The 24,004-nt window shown below is 46.8% G+C and overlaps 1 protein-coding gene across 1 annotated transcript in view; it reads right to left on the reverse strand.

The window, feature by feature from the left end:
- Positions 1-890: 890 nt before the first annotated feature.
- Positions 891-24,004, reverse strand: part of MYO15A (myosin XVA) — a 101,642-nt gene continuing 78,528 nt past the window's right edge. Inside the window, exons 54-64 of the mRNA XM_079953638.1 lie at positions 23,480-23,562; positions 22,331-22,461; positions 19,115-19,209; positions 17,753-17,830; positions 16,482-16,578; positions 15,659-15,819; positions 14,288-14,421; positions 13,277-13,410; positions 6,123-6,256; positions 4,828-4,968; positions 891-2,460 (exon numbers count right to left, since the gene is read on the reverse strand). Of these exons, the coding sequence (XP_079809764.1) occupies positions 2,359-2,460; positions 4,828-4,968; positions 6,123-6,256; positions 13,277-13,410; positions 14,288-14,421; positions 15,659-15,819; positions 16,482-16,578; positions 17,753-17,830; positions 19,115-19,209; positions 22,331-22,461; positions 23,480-23,562 (1,290 nt within the window). The 3' untranslated portion in view covers positions 891-2,358. The remainder of the gene's footprint in view (positions 2,461-4,827; positions 4,969-6,122; positions 6,257-13,276; positions 13,411-14,287; positions 14,422-15,658; positions 15,820-16,481; positions 16,579-17,752; positions 17,831-19,114; positions 19,210-22,330; positions 22,462-23,479; positions 23,563-24,004) is intronic.

Below are 24,004 nucleotides of genomic sequence, written 5' to 3' on the forward strand. Positions count from 1 at the left end.
GATCGGGCATCTGCCAAGGTCCCACATACCAGGAGAATGCTCACTGCCAAAAGCCTCTTGGACCTCTTCCACATCAGCATCATTGCAACCCACCTGTTCAATTGCCTACCTTTTGGCTCAGGAAATGAGGGGTGGCGAGGAGCTGCAGGAAATTCCACTGCCTGCAGGTAGGGTGTGTTTTTGTCAAAACTGCTGACCTTTTTTTTGCTTTTGAGCTATTGTTTTTAAAAAATTCACCAACAAATCAACACTTGAGACATTTTTGCCGATCTACCATTGCCTGCTTGCTCAACAGCTTTCTGCCTGGCAAGCCAATGGGTGGGAGAAATGAGGAAGGGGAGAGGCAGATAATGGCAGTGAGGAGTTTGTCTCACTGAGGTGGGATGTGGTACGTAGAAGGTGGCTTGCCCAAGGGCCCCCAAAAATCTGCGACAGACACTGTTCATCTCTGATGATATCTAGATTGTAAGGGCCTGGAGGCATGGATGGTGCAATAAATAAGAGTGATTATCTAACATCTGCTAACAGATGCTGGCAGAGGCACAGAAAGATCCAACCATTGAATAAGCCATGCAGTCATCCTGATATAATTACAAGCTCCTGTGTTTTTTTGCTGGCACGCTCCTCGGTTAGGTCAACATGTATTCCAAGACATTTTTGAGCGAGATGGATTACCAAATAAGAGGAAAGAAACAATCCTAGGGATTGTAGCCCTAAGTCTGAAAAGGGTTTCCCACCTCTCTTGTGTAGAATTGCATCTTCAATAACTATTTTGCATTTATACTGGGGCAGGCACACACCCTTGTTGGCATGTGTGTTTGGAATGTTGATTAATGCGATTTTGTTGTCCTCAAAGGTGAAGAGCAAAAGACCAGGCAACCATGAGCGTGTGACATAAAATGACACTTTTAATTTTGCTCAAATTGTGAACAAATATAACCCCCCTCAAAAAAGCGCAATTTTGAGTGCAAAAATATTACAAAATATAGCAGGTAGGGTGTGAACTATTGCTTCTTCTCTTTCTCTTTCTCTCTCTCCCCCAATAGCACAATAGCAGTTCTTCTGAAGACTGGTTGCTTTTATAAAAATAAAGAGCAAAGTTGCAGAAAAAGCCATATTCTTGAAACCGGACCAAAGTATGTTAAAAAAAAAAAACAGAACTTGTGAATAACTTTGCAAACAACTTGTGCACGTAAACAGACAGAGGCTGGGGACAAACAGCGGATGATTCATCATCATGCTTTGCTCGGAAGCTTCCAGACACATCTGGCTGACAGCTGTTGCAAAGTGAGTGCTAGGCCAGATGGCATCTTGATCTGGTCCAGCTCAGTAGTTCTTCCATAGGTTCTATCCACCCACCTCAGATTTCTTATTACGAGAATCTGGGCTCAGGCTTCAACTCCTGGTCTAGAAGGACTTCTCATATATAGCAGCCTATAGGGACAGATGAGTGCAGTCTTCCCAAACCTGGCACACACACACACACACACACACACACACACACACACCCCAGATGTTTGTAGGAGATTTATGCAGCCAAATCTGCATAAATTGTGCATAATAGTAAGAAATGGGTAAAGGATCACAGAGTTCTTAAATGCTAAAGAAGTTTCAGATTGGTCCTGTGGCAAGGGAGGAAATAAAGGTTGTTTCCTGTTCCTTTTTCTCTCTCTTATTTTTGAACCATATAACTGACCAGATGCATAAGGCTGGAGCTCCTAAGCCCAGACTCCATGTTTGAAGATACTTTTCATATTTTTGTACTCATGAAGCTTTTATCTCTGTTGTTTCTGCTGTAGCATTGAGACCGCTGATTACTGTAAATAAAGCATTTTATCTTACTTAAGGTTGTGGTCTATTCACTCCTAGAAGCAAACTGTAAGCACTTAATACTGGGACATTTTAAAGGTCTAACAACCTATATTTCCCACACATTACAAACACTGCATGTATTTCTGTTTTAAACTCTGCTGAAAAGGTTTTTGGCTAGAGAGTGAGTCAAGGCCCGCATGCTTTTTGAATTCAGGCAGACATCCATTTTCCTTTTGCAGTTTTTACATGTGGGACTTCAGGATTAATTGGTATTCACCAGTTATTTTCCCAGGCCATATCTGCCTCCTCCTCAACAGCCCTCCCCAATGCCACCTCTATCGCGACTTCTTGGTGAATAGGAGGTGCTGCTGGTCTCCCACCCTCAATCCCAATGTCGAACTTTACCTCCCCCTTATTCACTCACACCTTCTTCCTGGGGGAAGCACCACTTTGTGGCTTGCCTCAGGTACCAAAATGTATTGGGCCAGCCCTGAAAGAGAGAGAGAATGAGAGAGAGGGAGAGGGAGAGGTGTGTGGCCAGTCCATTCACAACAAGGTGATCTCGCTCGGAGGGAGCGTGAGTCGCTTTTCGCGGGCGTGCAGCAAGCTCTCCATGTGGGTGGCGATTACTCGGCAAAGCTCCAGGCCCTGGAGAGGGAAGGAAAGCAAGAAGGTGGACGGTGATTTGACGTTAGTTGAGACGCTGCCGTAAAAGCTACTAGCTCCACTAAGCAGGGCTTAGAAGGAATTAGATGGGTGTCAGATCCAGCAAAAGCTCCCTGTTAAATCTTATTGGATTTTTGGTCCCATAACATGGTCTCGCTAAGGTAGCAAGGCAGTTCATTCTAAGAAATTCAACAATAGATACATAGAAACCAAAATGATACTAATTATGAGATGCATAGATACTAAAGGTTTGCACCTTAGGTATTAAAGACGCCTTCTTAGCCATCACTATCTGTTGGCGTTATCAAACCTCTCCACAGTGAAACTGCCTGTTTACAAAAGTTAAAATTGGTAAACCAGACAGATTCAAGTTGATCTTTCTGTTAAGAGGCTCTAGTAACACTGAAATGGTAAGGAAGGCGTTCAGACGGTGTCGTTGACCATATCCTGCCCATCCAATCTTTTTTGGAGAAATTTAAGCCACTTCTCCATCACAAAGTCATTTCAGATCCTCATCTTTATTTTTCAAAGCCTTTCATGGCCTTGCCCTCACCTTATGTCTCTGCCCCAATATCCTAATATCTCCTTGCCAATGACATTTGCTACTCCCAAGCTTTAAAAGGCCAAGGAACAACCTGAGCCCAGCAAACTTGTGTATGGCTTTTTCGAGATCTGAATACCAACTTTGCATGGTGCAATTGTGGTGGCTAACAGATGAAGTTACAAGTCACCTGTTTGAATCTCATCTTTTGCATATATTTACCTACCTTGCAGGGCTGTTGTAAATATTACAAAATAATTTGTGCAGAGTGCTTTGAACACATGAAAATGCAATACACTGGTATTTTTTAAAAAATAAGTTTTATCATCCCAATTGCATGCTACCTACCATCTGAAGGTTAAGCTTCACAGAGCCAGTGGAAGGAGACAGGAGAAGACAGAGGAGACAGAAAGAGAGGGGAGGGGAGGAGAATGATGTGAGTTAAGCATATTTGCAGAATTGCATCATATTTCCAACAAAGTCTAAATGTGCATAATAAATTATAAAGCTTATGCTAGATTCTGAAAATGTGGATCAAGAAGCTCTGGTGCGCAGCACTGTAATGTGCCGTGAGATTTTATTTAGGCCAGGAGTCTAAATAAAAGCCAAATGAACAAATGCTTTCTGGATGCAAAGAACAAAACTAAACACCCTACTCAAATCTTTTCCCAATCAGATTTTTGTACAAATGAGCTTGCCAGTCTGAATTTAAAGGCGACAGATCCACAAAGGGAGATGCAAGGTCACCGCACCGATACATTTTGCTAGAATTCTCACAACTATTCGCTTTTTCCTGGACTTTCCACAGGATTTCAGGCAAAGGAGGAACCTGAAAATCTGCTGTGGGGTAAAATCTGCTTTGCCGTAACACCTTCGGGGGATGTATGGATCCCACCCTCTCTCCCTTGAGAAATGCTACGAGTCTCACCAAATCAGCTCCAGCTTCCCTCAAAATTCCTAGGATGTTTTGCCCAAGGTGGAATTCTCAAAGTCACCCCAGATCTAACTTCAGGTGAAAATTTGGTGTTGCCCCTAACTCCTCAGGCCTGTTTAAGTGTGTCTTGCTGGGCTCATGCCATGAGGCTGGCTCATTAGGACGAATCCAGTGCAGGCTTATCTCTTTGGGCCAATGGGGCCAATACATTTTGGTACCCGAGGCCCCACCAAGCTCAGCTTCCCTCAGCCAAGCTCCACTTGACTACCTCCTTGACTATCTCCTTGTCAGCTTCTTCCAGTATACCTGAAGGAGCCTCTCCACCCCCATCATTCTTCCCAGACACTGAGGTCCAGTGCCGAGGACCTTCTGGCGGTTCCCTCACTGTGAGAAGTGAAGCTACAGGGAACCAGGCAGAGGGTCTTCTCGGTAGTGGCACCTGCCCTGTGGAACACCCTCCCACCAGATGTCAAAGAGAAAAACAACTACCAGACTTTCAGAAGACATCTGAAGGCAGCCCTCTTTAGGGAAGCTTTTAATGTTTAATAGACTATTGCATTTTAATATCCTGTTGGAAGCCGCCCAGAGTGGCTGGGGAAACCCAGCCAGATGGGCAGGGTATAAATAAATTATTATTATTATTATTATTATTATTATTATTATTATTATTATTATTATTTATTATTCCTCAGCATTAGTGTTGCCTTTGCGGAACGGAGGAGGATAGGGACAAATCCAGAAATAAATGGCTCCACCTGTTGTTCCGCCTAATGCCTGGACTCCCTGCCTTCCACCCTGGCAGTTCCAAGGGTACCAGTCACCACTGGCCGCTGGGGAATTATGCTGTATCAGTACAGGCATTTTCCTGCTTTACCTGCTCCAGCTGCAGCTGCGTGATCCTTTGGGACATCAAGCCCCCCAACATGATCTCTACGTAGGGGTAGCTGGATCCAGCCGAGGGCCGTTGGGTGCGTGTGGACTGGATCTCTTTCAGGGAGAATGTCACAATGGGTTCCTGGAAGAGGAAGGAAAGAGCCGTGTTGTAGCTGCTAGTGACTTGTGGAAGTCAGCTGTTAGTTCACCACACCTCAACCAGTAGAGTACGTGAAACCCCAGCAGAGTCTTCAGAGATTTCCTGCTCCCAGCAACACAGCTTCTTCCAGAGTCCCTGGTAAATGGAAAAACTCCTTTCCCTTCATATACACTTAATACAGTGGTGCCCCGCAAGACGAACACCTCGCAAGACGGAAAACCCGCTAGACGAAAGGGTTTTCCGTTTTGGAGGCGCTTCGCAAAACGAATTTCCCTATGGGGTTGCTTCGCAAGACGAAATGTCTTGCGAGTTTTTCCGACTTTTTTCCCCTCCCCCCCCTTTTTCTAAGCTGCTAAGCCGCTTATCAGCTGATCCGCTAAGCTGATAAGCCGCTAAAAGCCGCTAAGCCGCTAATAGCGCTAATCCGCTAAGCCGTCAATGGGCTTGCTTCGCAAGACGAAAAAACCGCTAGACGAAGAGAATCGCGGAACGGATTCTTTTCGTCTTGCGAGGCACCACTGTAAAAATTAAGCCAGTGTGGTGTAGTGGTTAGGAGCGGTAGACTCATAATCTGGGGAACTGGGTTTGCGTCTCCGCTCCTCCACATGCAGCTGCTGGGTGACCTTGAGCTAGTCACACTTCTTTGAAGTCTCTCAGCCCCACTCACCTCACAGAGTGTTTGTTGTGGGGGAGGAAGGGAAAGGAGAATGTTAGCCGCTTTGAGACTCCTTCGGGTAGTGATAAAGCGGGATATCAAATCCAAACTCTTCTTCCTCTTCTAATAAAAAGCATATTTTTTTAAAAAAGAAAAACTCCTTTCCCATGCAGTTCAAAGGAATGCTTTGTTTTCTGTATCCAGACACAAGACAAAGCTGAACCCTGCTATCTACTATAAACAGTTCTTCTGGTCTTTGAAGTAAAGACACATACATGTACAGAGATCCACTAACACTGTCACCATGCTAGCTTACGCTGCTGTGCAAAACCCACAGCCTCTTCCCTTGACTCGCACAGATTCAGAGTCAGACCCTGACAGCATCAGGACTTGCAACAGGACTTGCTGTCGTGGGCCAGGAGCCAGCTTCGCCTGGTGAACAGCAGCCTGAAAGGAGGACAGGACAATCCACAAAACCTACGTGGGTTTCTTTGTTGAGGAAGTTGAGTCCATTCTGGTTCACAGCCAGGATGCAGGGGGAGATGATGGTGTTGTTGCTGCAGCTCTGGATGTAGAAGAAGGATGAGCCGAACATGGGGAAAGCGCTCAGGAGCCCTGGAGGGGGGAGCGGAATTGGAATGATCTGCAACACCACCATTATTGTGAAATACGGTATTACTGGGGCAAGAGACAAAGGGGTCCTTTGCTCAACTTCAGATTGATCTGGAGAAAAGGGTTTTTTCCCCCCTTATGGAATTAAGAGTGTAAGAAAAGCCTGCTGGATTCAGACAATGGCCTCTCTAGCCCAGCAACCTGCTCTCACATGGCTAACCAGATTTGCAGCTAGACTACATAACTTATTGTGGGCCGGTAACTTTTCTTGCCTCAATTATAAAGCAGAATGTGCATGTTTTACCGTAAACATTTTAAGCACATTCTGGGCAGTGCTGGAACAAAACCAGCTGCCTTAGAGGAAGGATTTTGCTCACCCGGTGGAGGAGTAATAATAATAATAATAATAATTTATTATTTATACCCCGCCCATCTGGCTGAGTTTCCCCAGCCACTCTGGGCGGCTCCCAATCAGTGTTAAAAACAATACAGCATTACATATTAAAAACTTCCCTGAACAGGGCTGCCTTAAGATGTCTTCTGAATGTCAGGTAATTCTTTATCTCTTTGACATCTGATGGGAGGGCGTTCCACAGGTCGGGCGCCACTACCGAGAAGGCCCTCTGCCTGGTTCCCTGTAGCCTCACTTCTCGCAATGAGGGAACCGCCAGAAGGCCCTCGGCGCTGGATCTCAGTGTCCGGGCTGAACGATGGGGGTGGAGATGCTCCTTCAGGTATACAGGACCGAGGCCGTTTAGGGCTTTAAAGGTCAGCACCAACACTTTGAATCGTGCTCGGAAACGTACTGGGAGCCAGTGCAGATCTCTCAGAACCGGTGTTATGTGGTCCCGGCGGCCACTCCCAGTCACCAGTCTAGCTGCCGCATTCTGGATTAATTGCAGTTTCCGGGTCACCTTCAAAGGTAGCCCCAAGTAGAGCGCGTTGCAGTAGTCCAAGCGTGAGATAACCAGAGCATGCACCACTCTGGCGAGACAGTCCGCGGGAAGGTAGGGTCTTAGCCTGCGTACCAGGTGGAGCTGGTAGACAGCTGCCCTGGACACAGAGTTAACCTGCGCCTCCATGGACAGCTGTGAGTCCAAAATGACTCCCAGGCTGCGCACCTGGTCCTTCAGGGGCACAGTTACCCCATTCAGGACCAGGGAATCCTCCACACCTGCCCGCCTCCTGTCCCCCAAAAACAGTACTTCTGTCTTGTCAGGATTCAACCTCAATCTGTTAGCCGCCATCCAACCTCCAACCGCCTCCAGGCACTCACACAGGACCTTCACCGCCTTCACTGGTTCTGATTTAAAGGAGAGGTAGAGCTGGGTGTCATCTGCATACTGATGAACACCCAGTCCAAACCCCCTGATGATCTCTCCCAGCGGCTTCATATAGATGTTAAAAAGCATGGGGGAGAGGACGGAACCCTGAGGTACCCCACAAGTGAGGGCCCAAGGGTCTGAACACTCATCCCCCACCACCACTTTCTGAACACGGCCCAGGAGGAAGGAGCGGAACCACTGTATAACAGTGCCCCCAGCTCCCAGCCCCTCTAGACGGTCCAGAAGGATATTATGGTCGATGGTGTCAAAGGCCGCTGAGAGATCCAGCAGAACTAGGAAACAGCTCTCACCTTTGTCCCTAGCCCGCCGGAGATCATCAACCAGCGCGACCAAGGCAGTTTCAGTCCCATGGTGAGGCCTGAATCCCGATTGGAAGGGATCCAAATGGTCCGTTTCCTCCAGGCGTGCTTGGAGTTGTTCAGCAACCACCCGCTCAATCACCTTGCCCAAGAATGGAAGATTTGAGACTGGGCGATAGTTGGCCAAATTGGCCGGGTCTAAAGATGTTTTTTTAAGAAGCGGTTTAATGACCGCCTCCTTCAGCGGGTCTGGGAAGGCTCCCTCACAGAGGGAAGCATTCACCACCCCGCAAAGCCCATCGCCCAGCCCTTCCCGGCTCGCTTTTATCAGCCAGGATGGGCAAGGATCAAGAAGACAGGTGGTCGGTTTCACTCGTCCAAGCAGCCTGTCCACATCCTCGGAGGTAACAGATTGGAATTGATCCCATATAACAGGACCAGACAGAACTCTAGCACTCTCCCGCCCTGGCCCTGCTCCCACTGTGGAGTCTACTTCCTTCTGAATCTGAGCGATTTTATCTGCAAAAAACTTTGCAAAAGCATTGCAGGAGATCTTGGGGTCCCTACCAGGCCCCGGTGGTACAGGTGGTTCCGATAAACTGCGAACCACCTGAAAAAGTCTCCTGCTGCTGTTTTCTGCAGATGCAATGGAGGCGGCGAAGAAGGCCCTCTTCGCCGTCGCCATTGCCACTTGGTAGGCTCGACGTTGAGCTCTAACCCGTGTCCGGTCTGATTCAGAATGAGTTTTCCGCCACCGGCGCTCTAGCCGTCTCAACGATTGTTTCATCACCCTCAGCTCCGGGGAGAACCACGGGGCTGTCCGGGCTCCATGCAATCGGAGAGGGCGCTTCGGAGCCAGACAGTCAATAGCCCTGGTTAACTCCGCATTCCAGCGTGCCACCAGGGAATCAGCTGAAAGGCCATCAACTTGGGATAAAGCATCCCCTACCACTCTCTGGAAGCCAATTGGATCCATTAAGTGGCGGGGGCGGACCATCCGAATCGGTCCCACCTCCCTGCGGAGGGGAAGGGTTGCGGAGAAGTCCAGTTGCACCAGGAAGTGATCTGACCATGGCACTTCTTTTGTTTCGCTTTTAGTTAATGTCAGATCACCAACATCCGTAGAGGTAAACACCAAGTCCAAGGCATGTCCGTGGCTATGAGTTGGGCCAAACTTATTCAGGGACAGCCCCATGGAGGCCATGCTTTCCACGAAGTCCCGAGCTGCCCCTTGTAAGGTCGTGTCGGCATGGATGTTAAAATCCCCCAGGACAACCAAGCTAGGTGTCTCCAGGAGTATATCCGCCACGACCTGAAGCAGCTCGGGCAGGGAATCCTTGGTGCAGCGGGGAGGTCGGTACACCAGTAGGAATCCTGTACTGCCCCTATTGCCCAACTTCCAGAACATGCACTCAGAAAACTGGGTCTTCCCAATAGGACGCCTGGTGCAGACTAATGACTTCCTAAAAATCGCTGCAACCCCCCCTCCCCGCCCACATGACCTGGGTTGCTGTGCGTAAGAGAAACCTGGTGGGCAAGCAGCGGCAAGGACAGGCCCATCTGCCTCATCCAACCAGGTCTCTGTCACACATGCCAGGTCAAATCCTCCATCCACAATCAGGTCGTGGATGGCAGTGGTTTTATTCATCATTGACCTGGCATTGCACAGCAACACTTTCAGGTCATGTGGGTTTCCCTTGCTGATTACTGTATCCTTCCGGTCAGGACCAGACCTGGAGGCAGGGATAGTCCTCAAACAACGACTAAACCTGCCTCCTCGGTAATGACATGGTCTGGTCTTAGCATAACTCCTCCTCCTGCCCGTGATCACTGAGATCGGGTGTCCCAATACATCTCCCCCTGTGGAACCTGCCCCACCCAATCTATTGGCTGAGGTCCACTCCCAGGCAGCCATGACCCTCCCCCTTAAAAGGCAAAATACAAACTATATAATAATTTAACAGAATAATAATAATAAAAAAACAAAACAGGACAAAACAAAACAAAGCAAAACAAGGAACAATAGTGCTGGAGCTTTGTCGTGTGTGTGTGTGTGTGTGTGTGTGTGTGTGTGTGTGTGTGTTTTCACTGCTGCAAGATGTGCCAACGACTGTCACTAGTTAAGATGGCTTTACAGCTGTACCTTGGTTTGCGAGCAGCTTAGTTCTCAAACATTTTGGCTCCCGAACGTTGCAAACCTAGAAGTGACTGTTCCGGTTTCCGAATGATTTTTGGAAACTGAATGTCCAGTGGGGCTTCCGCAGCTTCTGATTGGCTACAAGAATTTACTGCAGCCAATGAGAAGACGCACTTTGGTTTTTGAACGTTTTGGAACGTTTTTTGAACGTTTTTTGAACGTTTTTTGAACGTTTTGGAAGTTTTTGAACATTTTTGGAAGTCGAATGGACTTCTGGAACGGATTCCGTTCAACTTCCAAGGTATGACTGTAGAAGGTGATTAGACAGGGACTTCCGGGTTAGCGCCAACATCTAATGGCGGATTCCCTCCGATCTCCGGAGGGAATCGGCTCAGTAGGGATCGGGTTCTGCCGCGCTGGCGACGCGGGGACCCTTAAAACCACAGGTGTGGATGCCTGTGGACGTGGTGACTCGGCGGGCACCATTAGCGCCCCCCGACCCGCAAAGGAGCCTTTTTAAAGGCTGCGGAACGGGAGCGGGGAGCGGCGCGGTGCTGAGAGTCCTCTGCTTCCCCTGCTGAGTGAAGCCGCATGCCATGGATGGAGAGCGCTGACTTTTTCCTTCAATATTCGGACTAAAAGCAACAACCCGTGAGTAATACGGAAATTAGACTTAAAAGGGAAATTCTTCTTTAAAATTCAGCACGATCGGGGGAAGTGTAAAAAGGAAGTCCACCCCCCCGCCTTGTAGATAGTCTAAAGCAAGGACTAGCTAACTAAAGTTGGGAGAAACATCTTTGCCTTTTTGGAAGAAAAGCTACTATCTTCGCGATTGGACAGTATATTGATTTTGCTGGAGGATAAGAATTGGTTTAAATTAAAGTGCAACCCCCCGGGACCCGGGTGTGATCTGTGAAAGAGCCTGTTGGAAAGATACGGACTTTGACAGCTGTCAAACTAGCTGTCAAAGTTGGGAAATAAAAGGAAACGTCGCTTTTGGTGATTCTGCTGGCTAGATTTTCTTAAATTTGGATATAAATTGTCGGGAGCAAAGGAAAATAAGTTACATTTTGGTCTATTGGATTGAAATTGTAAAGACACTAAGTAAACAGAATCCCCCTAGAGGGGAGTTTTGGAATACTGCAAGAAATGGCTCCAAGTGGAAAAATACTCGCTGAGCTGAATAGGACTTTTTATCTCCTGGGAAAGTTCCAGGACCAGAGCAACATCTTAACAACAAGGGCAACAGCACTGAATGATACAGTAAACAATCTTGTGGGAACAGGAAGAGACCTAACACAAGTTTTCGTTCCTGAACCAATAGCCCTTGAAGTTGAAACAGAAACTGCTGCAGCTGGGGAAACGAAGTTAGAAAAATCCCAAGAGACATATGAGGACTTACTGGAAATTAAAGATGAAGCCACAATGTTGCAGAAGACAAAGCTGGACCAGAGGCCTGGTAGCATAAATTTGACTGAGATGGAAATTGGAGCTTTTGGGACATACAGATTTAAAAGACTTAAGAAACAAAATTTGAGCTCCACTCTTAAATACAGAGGCCTGTTCGGAAGAAAAATGGACATTATTGGGACAGAGCTTCTTCGAGAGTTGGTGTTGAAAACAAAGGACTGTCAAAAAGACCGGCAGAGAGAAACTGAGAGAGGTCTAAAAGCCTCAGGTGTTTGGGATCCAGGCTGAGAAATGGACGCATTTATGGACACTGGTTTGGGGATCAAAACCGGGAAAGGGAGGGTGGGATTTGGGATTCCGAAGGGTGATATAATCTGTTTAGATCTTGTTTATATGTTTATTTCTTTTTTGTAACTTTTATGGTATGAGGAAAAATCGTGGAAGGGAAACTTGGGCCGACTTTAGAAAAAAGGTTTAAGATTAAATTAAAACTGGGTTTTTTAAATTAAATAGATATAAGGTCTTAAAAATAAATTGAGGAATGAAAGAAAGAAGAAAAGGAAAATAATATCATGATTTAACAAAATTATTAAATTAAGGTTGGGAAATAAGATAAGAACTTGTTGAGCGGAGAGTAATGAAATTATAATACAGAAGGGGGAGGTGTGAGGAGGTCGAGGAAATAAGGTTTAAAAGGAAAAAAGGATTGAAATTATACTTGTATTTCTTTGTGTATGTTTGTGTACTTTTGTGTCTTAATGGAAACTTCAATAAATATCATTTAAAAAAAAAATAGAAGGTGATTAGACAATCCATGAAGGAGGAAGAAATCTAACAAGCACCTATTTGCCATGATCCCTAAATGGAACTTTCACTTTTGGGTGCAGTGAAACTCAGTTTGTTGCCTCCTTCATATCCTATCTTGGGGATTTCTTGGAAGTATCTGACTGGCTGCTCTTGGAAACGGTGTTGGGCCAGATGGACCTGCCTCGGTCTAATCCGATAGGGCTTTTTCTTTATTCAAGTCCAGGAGTGGAGAACTCCCCCCCCCCCCACATTCCATCCAGTAGGCAAGATGCTCAGCAGCTAGATTTCATCTGCTCTCTGGTTCCTACACTACCTGTTCGGTGTGGCAAGGAAAGGGTTTTGATGCTGTACTATGTGAGTTAACTGTAGCTTCTTTCTCTGCAAGAGGATCTGTAGCAAGGAGATCAAAGCAGAAGTGGAAATATTTCAGCAGACTTTTTGCTCCTTGCAAATATGCAAAAAGGAGCTCATGCATTCTGCAATTGCATGCGCAAAATTTTTGGGATGCAAGTGCATTTTGAAGCTTGAGGCTTTAAACAGCTGTAAGGCTGGGCTTGCAGCTCAGATGTGCAGCATTCTGCTGGGATGGCAGAGTTCCTTGTGACTTTTGTGCTGTCAGGACAGATGAATGGTGTTGGTGAGCTTTTTATTTATTTAGCTTTTTTAAACAAACTAACTTTGTAGAAAGAATTGAAGAAAATGGAAGGTGAACCTTGAGTGGAGTTGCTAGGTAATAAATAAATAAATGCCTCTGTGACAATGGGAAATAGCTTTGTGTATGTGAGCGGGTCTAGCCTGCCCACTAATTGAACGTGGCCCCTGATAGCTTTCTACTGGGCTGATGTGGCCCTTGGCCCGAAAAAGCTCCCCTCCTACTGCACTGGTTCAACCAAGGCAGCCAGTCCCTTTTATTATGGCTCATTTCTTTAACTTTAGCTGGTTGGCACTGTTTATGTGGGCAAGACCTTCCCAGTGCCATGCCCTGGGTCAATTAATGCCACTTCCTTGAAAGCCAGCATCTTACCTAGGAACTGCGCCCGAGCTTGGTGGGCACTCAGGGCCTGCGCTTGCTGCAGGTGGTGCATGACCATGTCCAGCCATGACTGGGCCTTCTGCAGATGGTAGAACTGGGGTGGGATGTAGTCCTGAACCTCCCGCCTGGGATGGGGAAGCAGAAACAGAAGAAGAGAAAAAGTCAAAAACCACCTAGGATGGGCTGCAGAACCAGAAGCCCTCCTGCTGTAAATTGGGCTACAGCGTCCACCATCCTTGACTACTGGCCATTGTGGCTGGGGCTGATGGGATTTGGAGTCCAACAACATCTGGAAGGCAGCAGAATGGAGAAGGTTGTCTTCAAAACAAGATGCTTCAAGCAATTAAAATTATTTCAGTTAGGACAGTTTTCCCCAACCCGGAAGTTGTTGGACTGCAACTCCCATCATCCACTACTGCTGGTCTTGCTTGCTGGGGCTGATAGGAGTTGGAGTCCAAGAAATATCAGGGTGATCAGGTTGGTAAAAAGAAACGCATATTGCAAAGGCCTGCACAGTTTTGTTGTTGTTGTTTAGTCGTTTAGTTGTGTCCGACTCTTTGTGACCCCATGGACCAGAGCACAAGGCATGCAAGCTCCACCCCCCAGTCGTTCTTAGACTTCTTATTGGGTGAGCAACGCAGCCAAGCAACACTGTTGGAGCCTCCCTCCTCCCTGGCCAGCAGGGAGGGTGGGAGAGGAGCTGCTTCCTTTGAAACCCGGGAAATTTAAGGGACATCATCAATAAGGGACAGCAGCGGGACACGGCGCTGGGATAAGGGACTTTCCCGCCAAATAAGGGACGGTTGACAGCTATGATCCTTAGTAAAGGCTGACCAGACCTCAGGGGCTTGGGGAGCCATCTAAGAGGGCCTCGATGATGGAGGAAGAACATAAGAAGCAGCCCCCTAGCACCTGCCAGCTCAGAATTGCTTCCTGGTTGGAGGGGGGACATGTCCCCTTTTCGCCCTGTCCCCACAGCCCCCTAACCTACAGGGCACCTACACGGTAGGCAGGTAGAAGCTGTCCTTTGCTCGGTGCTGCAGAGCAGCCAGCTTGGAGACTTGCTGGAACTGTTGCTCACTCGGCCTCATGGGAGGGAGAGTGTTGAAAAGCCCCTTGAGATAATCAGGGAGAACCTGGGAGAACGAGAGGAGGAGTCATAAATACGAATAATAATTAAGTAGCATTTAGAGCTTCCAAATATTTGAAATGCTATATATACTACAATCTCATAAGGTGGAATTTTCATGGATTCCGCTACCATGCAGAGGAGCTGTTCCTTAGCATGTACCTTGAGAAATGTCACAGACTACTTCCTGCATTGACATGGCACCCAGTTCGGGAATTTTATTGAGTTATAAATCTTTCTAATCACTGTTTGAAATACTTCCTTTCTATAACCATGTATGCATACATTATGTATATTTATTATGATTATGATTATGATTTAGATTTCTATACTGCCCTTCATAGGGATGCGGTGGCACTGTGGTCTAAACCACAGAGCCCAGGGCTTGCTGATCAGAAGGTTGGCAGTTCGAATCCCCGCGATGGGGTGAGCTCCTATTGTTCGGTCCGTGCTCCTGCCAACCCAGCAGTTCGAAAGCACGCAGTGCAAGTAGAGAAATAGGTACCGTTCCGGTGGGAAGGTAAACGCCGTTTCTGTGCACTGCTCTGGTTCACCAGAAGTGGCTTAGTCATGCTAGCCACATGACCTGGAAGCTGTACACCGGCTCCCTCGGCCAGTAAAGCGAGATGAGCGCCGCAACCCCAGAGTTGTCTGGAACTGGACCTAATGGTCAGGGGTACCTTTACCTTTACTGCCCTTCATCTGAAGATCACAGGGCGGTTTAGAATATCAAAACACAAAAATACAGGGTTTCCCAAACTTGGGTCTCTGGCTGTTTTTGGACTACAACTCCCATCATCCCTATCTAGCAGGAGCAGTGGTTAGGGATGATGGGAACTGTAGCCTAAAAACAGCCAGAGACCCGAGTTTGGGAAACATTGCTCTAACCATTACACACCCTGGCTCTCATAACCTGGGCTCTACTCCATTAGAGCTTATTGACACAACAAACCTGTTAGTTTTTAAGACCCTGTCATATTTTTGTGACCACCCATTTTATAGAAGGCTTAGCGGGGGGAGAAAGGCCACATCAGAGTCTCTGACCATCTCGAACCAAGTAAAAATAGGCTGCAGAGTCACTGGTCGACCTGTCCTAATAAAAAATGCCTTCCTGCCCAAACAAATGTCACCATCACCAAGACCTGGAAGGAAACCTACCTATGAGTCATTTTGAGAGGGAACAAGATGTGCACTCGGCTGCTCCTCTCTGAAAGCTTTCCTTTTCTTTGCTGCAAAGGTCTCACCTGATTGTAGTGCATGGTGACATAGAGCTCATTGTCAAACTTTAGCGGCTGGGCCCAGATGACGCGCCGATACCAGAACATGAAGCCGCTGTCCACATTCTCCATTTCCAAGGCAACATCAAGGATATACTCCTTTTTGTTCAAAGGCCGAACATTCTGATCTGCGTGGGCGAAATGGCACAGATCGGATTTTTAAAGCAGCCTGGTGTTCCTGGTGAAGTGGGTGACTACATTCACCTGGTGTACAGTCTGGCCCCCCTAGCTTCCAAATATAGACTGGTGATTTGCTAAAGGGTGTGTGTGTGCAAACTGTTCTTTTCCTACATGGCCAAAAGGATGGTTTTACAGCCCTCTACCAACAGGTGGTGGTAGACACTTTCCAGATAAAGTCCAGCATCTCAAAAAGAAATAACTTTTCAGGCGCAACCGGGTGAATTTTCACAAGCAAGAATGAGAATATAGCCTACAAAATTATACGCCAGGTGTCCTACTGAAACAACATATGACAGGCAATAAATTCATCCAAATTTGGTCATTTTTGTGCAGGGACTCTTTAGAACTCAGGTGTCTGTGCAAATCCACCCACGAAAGCCAATCCATATATTGTTGGGGTGCTGCTAGGAAGCCTCATAGCAAAGTAATTGAAATGGACAGTTTTGGGGGGCTGGGTAATTTCTAGTAAACTAGTAAACCTAGTTTAGGTCTGCAGTGTGATCCAATCCTGAAATCGGTAGTTTGAACAAAATACATGGAGTGGAACGATACGTTTATTCCTGCTCTTTGGACTGAGGGATTCTCTCCTCTGGGGCCCGGTGGGACTCACTTCTGTTGGCGACAGCAAAAATGATGTATTCATCAAAGGCCTCAGGGCGGCGTAGTCCCATCTCGTAGCATAACTCCTCTATCACATCCAGCGCAACCTGGAAATGCAGGTAAGGGATGGAGAAGTTGAGTCACAGATGACCAGGTACATATTCTGGAATGTGGTTCACTTGTCTGCTTGTCCGCCTGCCTGTTCGCTATGGGTTAGAGTGTCTTTGGTTAGACGATATCTTTTCATAGCTGTCAACTTTTCCCTTTTCTTGCGAGGAATCCTATTCGGAATAAGGGAATTTCCCTTAAAAAATAGGAAATGTTGACAGCTATGTATCTCGTATCATTGCCAAACTTGTCATGTGGCTTCACAATGCGGTCTTTGTCTGTGTTTGGATGTGGGACACCATTTTGAAACAAGATGGTGGACCAAAACATGACTTCGCCATGACTTCACCCAAACGGACGTGGCAGTTACAAATGAGGTTTCCTGAGGTGGTGGAGGTAGTTTTTAGCTATGTTTGGATGCTTTCAGATGCAATATATTGCTGTATGTGAGAGAGATACAGTGTGTGCACACACAGCCCTAAAACTCTAATTTATACTATCCATTTAAAAATAACAATAGGTTTACTGTATTAGAATTCCTGGGTGGCACCGGACACTTTCTGCTAGTTTTAAATAATGCCAAAGTTCATAAGCAAGGAATACAAACTTTGAAACCATACAGATCTCTTCCACAAGCTAGATTTATTTATTTTTTAAGGCGATGGAAGGAAAAGATGATTCTGAGAGAGGGCAAGATGCTTATCCCCACCCTGAATTGTTTTAACATTTGAAGATGGTAATGAAGGAAGCTCTTGCAAGCTGATTAAGTCACAACTGTTGTGGGCAGTTAGCATGGAGAAAGAAACAATTTAAAACAACTTACAATCACAAAAATAATGCGTACAGTAAGCTAGTTCCTACACACACTCTCACACACATCCAGCAGTTTGGCATCCGGCTGGACCAGATAACCTGTAGGGTCCCTTTCCAACTCCACGATTCTGTGACTCTATGCAAGAAACATTATCAGAGTTCAAAGACTCAGTTCCACCCAGGCAAAAACACTGAAAACAGGGGCGGTAAGAGGTGTGGCTCAGGGTGAGGGGGCATGGCCAGGGAGCAGTTGTGTGCCTAAGGGCACAGAGAGGCGTGGAGGGTCGACATTTGGCCCTGGGGCCTGAAATTCCCCTTCCCTGATCTATGGGGATGAGAGATCCTTCCTCTTCCACTCACCGAACAAGTTTTGATCTTGAGGTGCCTCTCGATCCCTCCTGGTAAGAGGAACAGCTGCCGCTTGGAGCTCCTTCCGGCCTTTGCAAAGGAAGGAAGGAAAGACAAAGTTCATAAGTAAAAATGGAAGAGAATTCTGCATTTTAAAGTAAACTAACTTATCTCATAATCTCTACATTTATATGCCAAGTGAGAAGCAGCTAACTATCAGAGCACGTGCTCTTCTGAATGCTGCAGTGCACTCTTGCTTCAGAAATGTGCACCCGACAATGCATATTTTACTGGGGATGGGATGTGTATTTTAGAGGGAAATGTGCTGAAAAGCATAGGGGGAAATGCAGGAAAATGTATATAAAATAATATACAAAACACATATTTTAAGGAAAGCATACAAAAATGGTTAAAAATGTGTATATTTTTTTTTTTAAAATAGGAGAAAACAGGATAGAACAGACTTAACGATTGTTGAGGGCATGCGAAACTGGCATGGAATGGAAAGAGGCTGATGCCCCTACCCCTAATCATAAGCCATGTTTAGAGGAGGTTCAACCCTAGAAACGTATTTGCATCCCATCAGCACTGCAAATCTGGGAGATCTGAGCTCTGTGCCTCAAGGGTGCCCTCTAGACTGCAGTATCAGTCTGCCTGAGCCATCTGTCAGCTGACGCTCTGGGGCCAATCCTTGCCCACGAGGCCCTATAAAGCCCTGGTCTTAGAGCTCCCTCCTTAGTCAGAACAACTCATTGCTGGTATGAGGCCATGACATCAGCTCCTGCTCCAGTACCTGGCTGTGATTACATGGCTGCCCCTCTAATGCTCATTTGCCGCTTACTCTGGAACTCAGCTCCTTCCTGATATAATGTCCACACTTCCTTTTTCCTGCTAGGGCTGACAGCCAGCTCCCTTCAGGTTCCAGAACCCAGACAGTCAAGAACCTGAGTGTTTCCTCTGGAAATGAACCCATGCCTGCCCTAGACTATGCTAGGCATCCACTCAGGCCAGATAACAGACTTGAAAGTTGACAGGATCTGAACCTGCTGTGAACCCCAACATGGATTTGAACTGCGATTTGAATGCATGTGCCCCCAAAGCGGACTGCTGGTGGGTCACTCCCAGTTCCCAAATCACACAACCATGCCACCGGCAGACTTGTCCATACGGCACACCAACAGTGTGCCCAATAATTGAAACAGCATGTTAAAAAAAGGCCCATCAACATTTACAGCATTCAAATCCTGTAATAGAAAACAGTTCTTAAACACAAACCACAGTACCACCCATCCCTGTTTGGAAGCCATTCTCCTTCTGGTGTAAACCCCCCCATTATATGCAGCAAAGCCCTCGTGGGACTTGCAGGGCACTCACCACCATGGCTTTGAGCTCCATGTTACTGGGGAACTCGCAGCGGCCACCAAACTGAAAGGTTTTCTGCAGGTTCTGCTCACATGCCTTGGCGATGCCTGATGGAGACCATGAAACAAATATGAGAGAGAGGCAGAGACAGAAAGTGTGTGTGAGAGAGGAAGTATCCGAGAGGAGAAGTGAAATGTGGGGGCTCCAGATTTCTCAAATGCTGTAGAGAGATTCAGCTCTCTAAACTCACCTAAGCCTGATTGTAAAGACAATTCACAGGGCAAAGCACCGGAGGCTAAAATGCCTACAGGTGCAAACAGATGCGTACTGATAAAATAGCAATTGGGGGAAGCCAAGCATCCCCAGCTCTACTGAACAGGGAGAAATAAAATGGGCAGAACTAATGAACAGGAAGCTTTTAGTTAATGGTACAGCAGCCCTGAAAAGCCTCAGTAGCATTTTGCCCATGCTTACTGGAGAGGCTGGCACTGCAACTGCATTTTATTTACTAATAATAATAATAATAATAATAATATATTTATACCCTGCCTATCTGGCTGGGTTTCCCCAGCCACTCTGGGCTGCTTCCAACAAAATATTAAAATACAATAGTCTATGAAACATTAAAAGCTTCCCTAAACATGGTTGCCTTCAGATGTCTTCTAAAAGTCTAGTACTTGTTTTTCTCTTTGGCATCTGGTGGGAGGGTGTTCCACAGGACAGGCGCCACTACCGAGAAGGCCCTCTGACTGGTTCCCTGTAACTTGGCTTCTTGCAGCGAGGGAACCGCCAGAAGGCCCTCAGCACTGGACCTCAGTGTCCGGGCAGAACGATCGGGGGTGGAGACGCTTCTTCAGGAGCGCTCCTTCAGGAGCCTCACAAATGCTTAGAATCTTCAAACGGAGAACTACTTAGCCCTTAGCCCACGTGACCTTAGAAACTGGATTTTTGATCAGGCTGCCAACCAAGACAGAGCCTCCATCATTGCCTGCCCATTACTCTACTTGGTACCCCCAAATTAAGTTCATTCACTCAAGGCCCCATTTCCTTGAGACTCTGACCTTCCCACAACTTCAAAGGGCCTTTGCAGAACTAAGATTCCAACAGATGCCCTCGGCATATTTAGAGGGGAGATATCGGGGAATTCCCAATATGAATCGCAAATGCATATATGGATGCAATCAGGTAGAGGACAGCACACTCTATCTGCTGATTTGCCCCCTGTATATAACGCCCAGAGGAAAATTTATATTGCCAATTCTTAATTGGCTTCCAGGTCGATCCGCACAGGAAGTGACAGTTGAACTCCTAGCAGATAAACATCTATATATTACACACCAGGGAGCCAAATTTGTGCTGGCAGCCAAGAAGCTCCGTTCCAGGTATGTGAATACGTTCCAGTTTTAATATTTAATGCTGCAAATTTCTTTTTATGTTGCAAGCTGCTACAGGCTACGTTGTAAGATCTTAGAGGAAAATTTTCCTTTTCTTCTCTGTTGTCCGTTGCAAAGGCCTTTGGCTATATACAATAGAATTGACCAGACCCAAATGCTACAAAGCAGATCGGAAAACGTGCTGGAGGAGAACACAGAAAACACTGAAGCGCAACTGATATTGCTGTCACCTGGAGTGAGTGAACAAAGATGGCAGGGAGGGGGGAAGGCTGGCTTGGGGGCAGCCTGGGACGGCTATTTGCACTTAATTACCGTATATGGAAGACTCGATTTCAGCAGTAAGTGTGGATGCACATGATTGCTTTGGCATAGAGCAGCCAGGGGAAAACCCTACCCAGTGCCAACTTCTAGCTGATTCAGCTTGTGCTGAGCTGATGGCATATATTTGCTACCATCAGGTGCATTCAAGATTTGGCAGGCCACCGGAACCTGAAATTCACCCTGGTGCACTTGCAGATGGATTAAAAACTCTCTGCCTAGTTTTTCATGTTCCACATCTTCCAAGCTCCAAAACCTCTGTGGGGCAAACACCATTCTAAGGGGACATGCAGTGAGCCGGCATTCCCAGCTAACAGCCTAGTTTGGGGAGCGGGGAGTCATCTATCTTTGCCAATATTCCTTTCCACCCTGAAGCCACTGGAGCCAGTTTTGGAACCTGCGTCTTTTAACGAGGAAATAACCACCGGCTGCGACAGGTGAGCTGCCTTCTGACTGAAGCTGCCTTCTGAGAGCTGAGCAGATGGGCTCATTTCTATTCATTAATGAACGATGGGCAGCGGCAAGGAAAGCGTCCCAAACGGGGCAGCCTGATGGATGAGGGCAGGCAGAAGCAGCCACCATTTTCTTCCTGGGATCTAACCCCTTTCCCTGCCCCAGGAGCTGTGAAATGTTAAATTCGGATGAGCAGTCCTGATGCAAAGCAGTTTTAAGGCGAAAATGGTTATAACATTTGCTAGAGGAAAACGGGAGCACCCTCAAGGCATTTGACACAAACCTAGTTTTTTATCTTGGGAAGCAAGCGAATAAATAAATAAATAAATAAATTTATGCGAATATCCGGCACAGTCATTCTCAATAGCTCAATAGCTCAAAAGCTGGCTGCGGGGCAGGGGATGGGAACTTGAGATCCAGGAGCCAAATGGAGCCCTCGAGAGTTCCCCACTCAGGGCTCTCCCCAGGCCACACCCCTCATAAGGCCATGCCCCTCACCAGACCTAGTTCATACCCCACTTGAATGTTTTTGCCTGGCTAGGAATGTCTCCTTGAACTCTGATAATGCATTTCGCTTGCCTGGGTGGAGGACAGAGAAGCCGGTGGGAAAGTGTGTGTAGAAACTAGTCTACTGAACAAAGGCAAAATTTGCATTTGTTGGACTACAACTCCCATCATCCCTGACTAGGGATCCTTCTCACTAGGGATGATGGGAATTGTAGTCCAATAACATTGGGGCCCCAAGGTTGAGAAGGGCTGATATAGCTTAATATTGTCCACAGTGGCAGGCAGCAACTCTCCAGGGTTTCAGAGCAGGAATCTTTCTCAATCCTACCTGCAAATGTTTGAGATTGAAATCTGGGGTTTCATTGCAGGGGGTTGGACTAGATAAACATCAGAATCCCTTCCAGCTCTACAATTCTATGATTCCATGGGTTCTTCTGCATGCAGAGCAGGTGCTCCACCACTGAGGCGTGTCTCTTTCTCAGCCAGGACAGTGCATACGTAACCTTGTGACTGGTTGACCAGATGGTCTCCCGGGGCGAATCTCCCAATATCTCACCTTGGAAATGCAAGCTGGGACTGTTGCAGATTTCTTGGAGGAACTGCAGCAAATATGGTCGGAGGACTTCAGAGCATCTATAATAGGCACTCAGGATGTAGAGCAGCCTCCAACCTTTCTGGCAGCTGTCCCTTTGAGAAACCCCCCAAAGAAGGGAATTGGGGGCTGTTAAAATAGTATGCAAGAAATGAACAAACGGAGCAGGGTACCAAAGCCATGCCTGACTTGGGACGCAGTTTGGAGTGATACTATCCCTCTCTCTTCCCCCTTCCTTCCTCCTCTCCCCTCCTACAATATGTAGGCACCTTTTGACATTGGAAGCACTCTATATCCCTGATGTGAGGACTTCTGAATCAGCATGAGTTGGGAGTGTGGTGGGGTCAGAAGAGCAGGCAGAGGAGACTCCTGGTGCTATGGGGGCCGGGGGGGGGCACTCATCACTAAGAACGGGGGTGGGGGGACAAATGCTATCCAGTTCACCTTTAACGGCAGACCTGCCCAATTTGCACTTTCTGAAACCAGGTGCGAATTTAAACACAACCATCCTTCAAAACTGGCAGTACTCCAAATTCTGCAGTCGTGTGAAAATGCATATACAGCGGTACCTCTGGTTACGAACTTAATTCATTCTGGAGGTCCGTTCTTAAGCTGAAACCGTTCTTATCCCGAGGCGCACTTTCGCTAATGGGGCCTTCGGCGCACGATTTCCGTTTGCATCCTGGGGCAAAGTTCGCAACCAGGAGCAGCTACTTCTGGGTTAGTGGAGCTTGTAACCTGAAGCATTCGTAACCAGGAGCGTTCATAACCGGAGGTACCACTTTAGCAGGGTACAGTTGTAGACAGAAATGCAAATATCAGTGAAAAGAACATTTAAAAAATGTGCTAAGGTAGGGAAAGTTGCATACAAAAAGGTGTACATTATGATAAATGTGCATGAAAATCATGAATTTACATGTGGGCGTTATTATTCTTTTAATCTCAAACAGGTTGAAAGGAAGATAACTGAATTTAAGGTTAGAAACACTGATGATTGCATTTTTCTGGTGGTTTACAAGCCATGTGCTTCTACTGGATGGAAGCCCCCCCCCCTTCCCCCTCCAGCCACCACTGTGCACAGGCCTGCAGGTTGTTTACCAGAGACTCACGTACGTCTTGGTGCTGGTGTTGTCCGTGATCTGTTTGATGATCTGGCAAAACACCTCGTCCCTGATGACCTCGTGGTCCCCGCAGAGCTAGTGGAGAACCAGGAGAAAGTATGGAATTATACATGCCTCAGGGGAGTCCCAGCCCTTGCTGGCTGCTCGTGTAGCAGCCACCACTTGCTCTCTCCCCACAAAGACTTCTGGCTTGGGAAGGTGATGGAAGAGTTTGCCATAGTAGCCCGCCAGTGCCAGATTTACATATAAGCTAAACAAGCTATAGCTTAGGGCCCCACTCTCTTGGGGGCCCCAAAAAAAATTAAAGAAAAAACAACAACTGGATGTACATTTCCAAAATATAAGATAAAAAAACAGATAAAATAAAACTGACATACAGCAACAGTGTTTTGTTTTGTGTTGTGTAGGCTCCTATGACAGTGTTTTTCAACCACTGTTCCGCAGTACACTAGTGTGCCATGAGATGTTGCCTGGTGTGCCATGGGAAAAATTGAAAAATTCGAAAGATTTAAAAATA

The sequence above is a fragment of the Podarcis cretensis genome (genome assembly GCF_951804945.1).
Source record: "Podarcis cretensis genome assembly, chromosome: 14".
NCBI classification, from domain to species: Eukaryota; Metazoa; Chordata; class Lepidosauria; order Squamata; family Lacertidae; genus Podarcis; species Podarcis cretensis.